The sequence below is a fragment of the Pithys albifrons genome, chromosome 10 (assembly GCF_047495875.1).
Source record: "Pithys albifrons albifrons isolate INPA30051 chromosome 10, PitAlb_v1, whole genome shotgun sequence".
Taxonomy (NCBI): Eukaryota; Metazoa; Chordata; class Aves; order Passeriformes; family Thamnophilidae; genus Pithys; species Pithys albifrons.
In genome coordinates, this window is record NC_092467.1 from 14436476 (window position 1) to 14446186 (window position 9711).

Below are 9711 nucleotides of genomic sequence, written 5' to 3' on the forward strand. Positions count from 1 at the left end.
ATTGTTCCAAGATGCACATTTGTGAATGTAGGAAAAAATGTTTGTGGCTCTGTAGACATCTCAGGTGTGCACACTGGCAGAGTTTTCCAGAAGCAAAGAAAGGCTATGAAAAGGCTTTGAGACCAGATATAAAATCATGCTCAAGCTTATCGTACTTTTCACGCACAATGCAGTATGTCTATGTGCACAAACATATAAGAGACTGCCTAAATGTAAAATATTTACTTGTGCTTTTATTAATAAGGTTTTCTTAACATAACAGGAGCTAGTTATGCTGACTTATTTAGTCTGTAAACCATCTAGGCATTAACATCTAAGTATGCTTACAGTCCATGAAGAATCTGTTGGGAGAGAGAGTGGGTCATTCTTACTTGATTTCTAAAGTGAACCAGTGATTACAGGGCAAGAAGGAAAAGTGTGCAAAGCACTCAGTAGGGATTTTAAAATCTAAAGGGAAGGCACTAGTTCTGGGTTGTAATTTATAAAGTACACAATGTTGGCTAACTTTGAATAACAGTACAACTCCTAAGTTAGTGGTACCTTGATCAGGAAGTTTAATTAAGTTACACCCAGTCAGCTCCTCAGCAGGAATCTCTCAGAAGTTGAATTAGTTGAGTATACTCGTTTATTGAATTCTGGAAACAGGTAAAGATCTGTTCAAATGTGGTTTAGAAGAGTTTGTTTTCTTAAGCACACAGAGCAACTCTTCTGGGGCTTTCTTTCAAGTTTTTTTTGAAAAATACATTCAGAACTCTTGTGAAAGGAAACACTGACAATCGTTAGCAGCACAGACTAGTAACTCAGAGGTGCTCTTTAACAGCAGTGACTGTGTCACAAATACACTTCAGCAGGTGTTTGTTGCCCCCTTCAGACTATTCCCAGTACTAGAGAACAATAATTAGTCAGAAACTAACAGCATTCTTTTCCACTAATTTTTGGAGGAAGATGTGAGAAAAATCCTAAGAAGGAAGGTAACTGTTAAAAAAATGGCTGGTGAATGCTTTTGGACATTAGGAAAGGTTTTTCTTTGTGTTGGAAGTGCACAGTAATGCAATTATCTTTATCAGTATGAAAATGATACTTCAAGTTACATCTTTAGCTGTTAGGTTCAGTAGTCACAACTGAGGAAAAAAAGATATTTACGCAAAGGCTGCAGCCTGGGCTGTGGAAACCTGGAAATCAATTCAAGCTTCCAGAGTACATTTACACAATTTTGGTTAAGTGACTCCAACTTCGATTCACACCTTCGCATGCAAAACAAATTATATCGTGTTTCTCCTTTTACCTTCCTTCTATTTCAGAAAAAGTTTCTGTAGCATGATCAGGGCCAAACTGGCAGAAGGTCTTCCTTACTTTATCCAGAGATGGGGAATAACACAACTGGATTTTATTTGCCCAAATATACCTGTGTGTACAAGTAGTGCTCCCTGTCCATACACGTGTCTACATAAGTGTGTTCAACAGCACCCTAAAGTCAGCTGAAATTAAGTACTCCCCTTAAAATGAACAAACCACCACCTCACTGAAAATGTCGACTCAGTCACTATGATAACAAGAAAATCTGGCTAGAAAATATAATCATACCATGAAGTTAAGGCTGGGTGTCTGGGTAGGCTGTTTTAGCTTACCTGAGAAGGTTTTTTAAAACAGATTAAAAAAGAAGATTTAAAGGAAGATTATTTTATTCATTGTCTTTCTTCTGTAGCAAGTGAAATAAATTATGCTGCTGAAAGGTTATTTTGTAGCCATCTTCCCCTAGCACACCCTCCTGAGATAACAGCACAAAAAATACCAACTTTTTATAGGGGGATATTGCTTTATTATTTCTTCACACACAACTTAAGCAAAACGGCTAAGGAAGAACAGCAATACAGATTTGATGGTGCACTTCATTCCATATACCTCGTAACATTAAACTTTGCAGAAAAAAACAGTTTTCAAAAGGGAAAGAAATACTGACAGGTTTTCAAAATTAAAGTTGTCTACTTTGGTGAAGCTGAATTTTCAAAGCTCCTAACTCAGACTCTCACATACATACAATATATTCTATTTGCTGTCCTGTTGCTACTCACTTTGCTGCTAATAGTAAAAAAAAAAAAAAGGGTAAAGTTTTCATTTTTCACTTGACAGATTCTCACCACATCAAGGAAAATCTTGACATCATCCTTGTTTAAATCATTTTGATGTGACAGAAGGTTTCTTCTGTTCACACACATTATACATCCATTGAGATGTAGTGTGATACATCACTGAGGTATGGTAAGTGCTTCCTTTTTCAGCTTGCTGCCTTTTTTTTTAAACCCTATAGGTTTGAGTTTATCATCCCCATTCCATGGCACTCAATGATGTAAGTATCATTACTGGAATCTTCCTCTTCTGATTTTGTCACAGTAAATTTGGCCTAAAAGAGGATTAAAAATATATCACAAATTAATTTATCACACATATTAGTTTAAATATTCAGTATCTGATGCCAAATCTTTTTATTGCCTGTGTTTATCTATATAACAGCTTTGACCCTTTAATTAAAAAACATTTAAATAAAGGTGGTAAAAGTATCTAACCATTTTAAAAGCTTCTAACTTTAAAGTATGTTCACTTTCTACAGGAAAACTCCCATGTAAATGTTGTAGCAATTATTTTATCCATGCTTATCCTCCATGGTCAAGCTGGGCTCACAGTCCCTGATGAACTGTACATTGCCTAGTTAGTTACTGGATGACAACTGATAAGTAAAACTCCCTGAACTTTTGGACTCACCTTTGTGAGCTGTTCTGCAAAGTGTATTGCTGTTTCAGTATGAAGTGTAATTGGTCCACATTTCACTCTAGACACTCCCTTGGCTAGTGCCATAAAAATGATCAGCTGAAAGCGAGGGAAAGGCAATTACTAAGTTATTCTTCAGATTCTAGGAAATTACTGATAAAAAAAAGGCAAAATGTCTGTAGATGTAAAAATTACTGAAGAGCTACTACTTTTCTACAGTACAGTCTGCCCCTGAATTCCTGTTACATTTAACTTTGCTCTCCCCCATCATCTTGCCCCAAAAGTCCCCAAAGTTATGTCAGACTCCAGGTTACTAAATTACCTCTATGGAGGGAAAAACTCAGGAACAGGTTCTTTAATTCTAACACTTCCTGATCACATATTCAGCAGACAGACACTTCAAGACATTTGACTCGATTTAAAAACATCACCATGACAAGTACTCTGTAATGTGACTGTGCAGTTCCACACACACTGAATCTGGCTTGGCTTGTCCCCCCCTTTGGTACTGTGCATGCTCTGAAAAGAGTCAGATAAGGCCAAGACCTAAATAATTCCTATTATACTACATAATAGTAATGTGTGCCCAGGGGTTTACAGCTAAGAGGAAATATCATCCTATCTAAAACAGCCCAAGATTCTTACCAGGCTAAGAGAAGACAGTGGCGGCTTCCCTGCTCAAATGAAATTGGGCGAGGCAGACAAATGAGAGCACCTCCTGGACATTCTGTTCTCTAATATCTTCACTCAGTATCATCCTTGATATGTAACCAGGGAGCTATTTTCACACCACTACATGTAATGCCACATAGAAGCAAATTCTTTCTTCTATACTTAGTAAGAGCTATAGGAAGGGAAAATCTGAGGGTGATGGTGCAAAGCAGGAGCATTTGTAGTTCCTAAGAACTGTATGTAATTTGCTAATCCTAGTGATGCTGTGACCACAGATCTCTAAGACTTCTAATTAACATCTTGTTCTTTCCCTGTTCAGATTTATATTTTTTACAAGTAATACATACAAGTGTATTCTACATACAGGAGCCTTACTTGGTCTTGCAGAGAATCATCCACAGTTCCACCATGTTTAAGATTCTTAAGCAGCATCTCAGCTGCTTCAATGCCAACCTTGTCAGAATTCTTTCCTAACAGAGAAATTCAGGATATTAGGAAGCCAACAATTACTATTTAATATTTTTAAAATACAGGCAGAAAGAAAAATTATCAAGAAATCATCAACTTTTTAAACCTTATTTTCATGCTCTTGCCTCAAATGTCTGCTTTAAAAATCCTTCCCACCTTATGATGACATATCGTTCATACTTCCTAAGTAGTGGAAAGAAGGTAGCCCCATTTTGTCAGAAAATTATTTGATTCAAATAGTTTAAAAGCAAAACCACTTCTATTCATTTTAATCTAGATTCACTGTTCAATATAAACTTCACAGGTAAACCACAAAGTCTATGTTCTAAAAGTCTAGAAACATGTTCAACTCAGTAATCCTTAACATTCCATTCAGATAAAAGTTAGTAAATTTTAGTAGTAAAATGTTAGTAAATGTTAGTATTTTGTGATTTTTGTAAATTTCCATTTACTGATTTAAATCTGCTCATTTCTGGTGTCCTTTATTATTAAACAACATCTGTTTAAAAATGCATCACTCAAAGCATCAGATCTTTAAACAGATGATACTTCAGATTCCTATTTGTTATTAGTATGTTCAGCTGAATCGCAAAGACTTCATGGACTTCTTACCTCTCTTGCCAAGGGATGAACCAGCTAACAAACAACCTGTTGAAGTCTCTGCAACAATGCTAAGCAGGAAAAACAGAACCAAAATTAGGAACAGAATTACTCACATTACACTTTATTTATCAGACACGTAATCAGCAAGACTACAGGTATCAGCAGAATGTTTGGACTCCTCTTACATTATTCCACTTCCAGTCCCAACAGCTTGGTCATCAGGTTCTCGAACAGGCTGAATGTTAATATAAAGATCTCTGATTTCTTTTCTGATGCATCTCACTGCTGCTGCTGACATGTCTTTTGCCAGCTAAGAAGACATAAAAACACTAATTATGTAACTACAACATAAATCTAATTAATGACCGTTATAGAGATGGATGTAGAACTTCAATATCAATACAAACTCAAGAACTTTTCTTCATTCTTAGGGAGAAAGATTTTACTCCCGAGTATATCAAAACATTATTCTATAAAACCCCACAAAACTACCAAAAACCAACTGCAAAAACAGCACCTCACAATTTTTATGTACAAGACACATTCTATAAGAGATAATACAAAAAAATAACAATTTTATATCACAGGCAAGTGAGGACAGATGAAGCTTATCCTATCCTTGTGATCTCATCATAGGTAAGACTCATGGGTTTGGAGACTTTAAAACCAAGACCAGCAATCCACAGCTCTTCAAAAAGTAACTCAGTTTGTCCTTTTCCTTCCTCTAATAATTCCTAGCCTATATGTGAAAAGGAACCTTTAGGAGATTCCACACTCAGGACAGAAAGAGAGAATAAAGGAGAAAATTTCTCATTTTATTTTTAGCTAAACTTACCCTTAACTTGTTCTAATACCCTTAGCAATGGTTGAAAAGTCTGATGTTTTCTGACCTCTGCCTATTACAGTGCATCATAGCTTACCCATAAATCTATGAACAAGAGTCATGATTTTGCATTTAAAATAATCCATGCAAATATGAATGATACATAAATCAGATAGAAGATAACCCACAACACATGCTAAAGACTTTTGAGTGGTCATATGAAGGATATTGTGGATGCTGTTCTCATTTCCTGTTGTAGCAATACATTGCTATGCAATAAATGCATTTAGGAAATGTCCAATATACTATTTTACAGCCTGAATAACTGAAGCCATTTAACAAAGCCATTTAACTAAGTTTGCACGGGAAAGACTGCAGAATGCTGGAACAGTAGATGAATGTTAAGCAGATTATGTGCAATTTTATATATGAAGTTGGATACTACCAGACCTGTTATCAGTACTTACTTTAATAGGCAGTGCTCCAGCAACAAATGCCCTTCCATATATCTTTGTGACTGTGCCACGTTCTGTTAAGTTGATTGGGCTCAACTCTTTGACTGGAGACATCCGCACTACAACTTCCCCGCCTCCCTGAGGATAGTAGCCCCTGTTTAGAAAACAGATATAACTAAACACAAAGATCACAAGGAAACCAAGAAAAGGGCCTGAAGGCTCCTCATATATTTCATTATACATTTTTATGTTCTTTGTTACTGTACATAGTAAGTTTCTTGATGTGTGCCTTAGAAACCTTTACAGTGGAATTACATCCTCTAACAGTATTACTTTGTAATGTACATTCTACTAACTCCCTAACACCAACCTAAATGGCACCTCAGGACAAGCACAGTGATGTGCTTCCTGTTCAGCATGCACTGCCCTCAGGGGTGGCCAACAGGAAACATCACACAGCAGCTGTCGGCTCCGCAATGAGAAACAGACAGGAAAGAACCACATCCCATTCATCATATAGTGACAGTACACACAGGGACAGCTAACACAGATTAGTTCATGTATTATAAATTCATCCCTCAGTTTGATTGAGGGCACCTTCTGTGTGTGCCTCTGTGCTCACACACAGGGTCAGTAAGGCCTGTCTTTGCCATGAGACTCCACAACTCACCTCCTTTTTATGTCACAATTAAATGTGAAATTGAACTTTTCAACTATTGGCTTAAAAACCTGAAAAACACATATAAAAACACAGAGATAATTTATTTTGTATTGCTATTTTATGCAGTCTTTCAAAAAACAACAAAACCTCATGACAAAAATTTCAGTTCCATTATCAAAAAAAAAACAGCCAGTCCCCTCCACACAGATTATTTGACATTCCTCATATTTCATTCTGAATGTCACTTTGTGTGTAAGTATTTTCTTAAGGAAAAAGGAAGAGAAAATCACTTTCAGAGTAAAGGGAAATTCAGATTTTAAGGGAAATTTTCTTTATTAATTAAAACCAAACACACTATTTGCTGTTTCAGGAAATTCCACAAAACATTGGTTGCTCTCCACTTACAGTACACTAATAGCATTTTAGTCCCATGCCTAATTCCATAATCACAAAGAAACTTGAAGTAAGAGCAAGAGAAGCACAGCGGTTACATTGAATACATATTGAGAAAAGATGCACCAAGCCAAAGGAGTTTTCCCCTACCATGACTGTGTAGTCTATCTGAGGAGCCATCTCAGCATTAGTCCCACCTTTTAAATGAAGCTCTGATGGGGAAGCAGCAAACAGTACACAGGGCATTGCTACCTGCATCAGTAGACACACACTCCTAAAACAATTATAAGATACTCAGATGTCATACAGTCATAATCCACAGAATTCCATAGAATCATTACATATCAAAGGCAAATGATTTTCCAGAGCATTTACATAAGCATTTTAATATTATCTATAAACTTGTAAATCTTAAAAAATACTAACTTCAAACTTCATCTCCATAGCAAGCCTAAAAATGAAGGTTTTTCTTTCACAGTAATTTCGTCTTTAATAGTCCTGTTTGAAATAACAGTAAGGTATCTTATTTAGTTGATAGGACTGTGAAAACTGTGGGTTTAGCTAGCAGATGGATAAAAGCAGAGAAGGCACAGGCAGCAATATCATTTTAACAATTAATAACAAAATATTTAGAAAACTACAAAATTGCTTAGAAGGTGGTCAGCATCCCACACAAAAGAATTCCGGAACATAGAAAATATTAACCTATTAAGTACAAGATTCCCCTTGTGGCTTACTCAAACTTTTATGTGTTAAGTAAAAAGTATCAGCTTGGTTGTTTATGCCATTGCTGCTCAGAAAAGTATTTCTCTTAACTTCAAGAAAACTTAAACTTATGCCTGCTCTGGCTTAGGTTTCCAAACAACTGTTCACACCAGCCTTCTACAGCTAAACCCATTTCCTCAGTTTTGCAACAGATTCCAAGAACAAAGGTCTCAACACAGGAATACAGAAGAAACACAGGCATAAAGAATTGTGGACAGAATATGTTCCCTGTTCCAAAAGACCAGTATCCCATACTGTACCACTATATGTGTAAGTAAACTCTCAAAATTTACTTTATATGATGATTAGTTCAGACTTCATGCATTTGAGATATTTATCTGATTTAATGCATTTGATTTGATATATAACATACTAATGCAAGAAAATAATAGCTAAGGTTTTAAACACATAGCTAGCTGGTTTTTGCTTGAAAAGTGTTCAAGTTTTATATCAATTATAATTTTAAAACTATTATACTTGCATGTACTTTATTCATACATATCCTGCCTATACTACTAGTTCTTTGGTCTCATAAGTCTGACTCGGGCAGCACATATTCTGGGTCATTACCCATGTATAAATGTTCTTTTTTACCCCAGTGTTTTGTGGTAATTTTCAAGTTACCAAATGTATTCTGTCATAATTCTAAAGTTACCAGAAGCTCTGTACAAAGACATACCCTGCTGTTTTTGTATCTGCTACATGGGTTCCACCTTTGATTGTCCCAGGAGTGAAGGTTATTTCTGTTGAGCCAATTTCTCCACCATTCAGCTTCCCATCACACAGATCTCGAATCATCTCCAATCCAGACAGATGCTGAGGCCTTGGAGTGAAAATAAAAACTTAAAGATACATGCAAGTAGACTGCATACTAATGCTACATTAAAAGAACTACTAAACACCAACTAATAAACACTGTAATTGCAAATTTCTGATCAGACAAGGACCAGAAATTCATTCTGGTTGCTACAATACTTCTCCTGAGTTCACAGGAGCCAAAGGAGCAGCATTCAAGTCATTCTGGAATATGCACGATTCTGGTATCTTCCATTAGAATGGGTCCAGACAGGCAGATGAGATGTAGTAGCGGTCGCTTGTCCTAAGTGACAAATGCTTGGACAGAAATGGAATGGGGTAACGATGGCAACACCTGCCGAGCCAAGACCCTGCAGCACCCCAGGAGAGCTACCGGGTTTGCTGTGCCTGCGTTCCCTGTGTCTGGGTAACTTACATATGAAATACACCAGCTGTTCTTAACGCTCTATGCGCGGTGAACTATGTTTTGCTGAGCCATTAGATGACTGTATTTCGAGTTTCTTCCCGTGAGGTCCGCTGACTACCTCTGGAATCGTTTCCGAGGGGGTGGCCCCAGCAGCGGGCACCGGGACAGAGCCCGGTTCGTCCCCAGCGCTCACACATCGAGAGCCACAGGCGGCACTTTCTGCTAACAAGGCTTTCCCAAAGCAATGGAAACACAAATGTTGCAGATGAGAGCAGCGGGGCGGGTCTCACCTGAGGCCGGGCTGGCTCCGCCCGGCGCGGATCCGGCGCACCCGCAGCGGCAGCCCCAGCAGGCAGCTCAGCGCCGTGGACACCCGCAGGATCTGCCCGCCCTGCTCGGAGAAACGGCGCTGGTCAGGCGCTGCGGCACCTCCCGCCCCCCCCGGCCGGGACCGCCGCCGGCCCTCACCCCCTCCATGATCCCGCCGTCGATCTCCACCCTGTCCCCGTCCATGGCTGGCGGCGAGCGGGGGCTCTCGCAGAGGCCGCGCCGATGGGGGCCCGACGGGACCCTGCACACGGTGAGCCCGCGGCGAAGCAGCCCCGGGGCCAAGAGCGCCCTGCGGCGGTGCCAGGGCCGGGATGCGCCGGGGCCGGAGGCACTGCCAGTGCCAGTGCCGGGGCTCGTTCGGGGGCCGGGGCCGGGGGCGGTGCCAGTGCCGGGGCCGGCCCGAGCAGGCGCAGAGCGGGGCCACCTCCTCCATCGGCCGCGGGAGGAGCAGCCGCGCAGCGGGCGGGGCAGCTCCGCCTCCTCCCCGCGTTCCCGGCCGCGCCCGGCACAGGCAGCGCCGCGGGTGCTCCGCTCCTCCAGGAGGCAAAGCCTC

The 9711-nt window shown here is 39.7% G+C and overlaps 1 protein-coding gene across 1 annotated transcript; it reads right to left on the minus strand.

Annotated features, from left to right (window-relative positions):
- Positions 1-1777: 1777 nt before the first annotated feature.
- Positions 1778-9555, minus strand: RTCA (RNA 3'-terminal phosphate cyclase). The gene is made up of 11 exons (XM_071565874.1): positions 9297-9555; positions 9119-9219; positions 8286-8429; positions 6992-7115; positions 6458-6516; positions 5800-5941; positions 4695-4819; positions 4519-4577; positions 3814-3908; positions 2761-2865; positions 1778-2401 (listed from the first exon to the last, which is right to left on the minus strand). Exons 1-11 carry the CDS (start codon positions 9339-9341, stop codon positions 2303-2305), a joined length of 1098 nt encoding a protein of 365 aa, XP_071421975.1. The 5' UTR covers positions 9342-9555; the 3' UTR covers positions 1778-2302.
- Between the last annotated feature and the right edge of the window lie 156 nt (positions 9556-9711).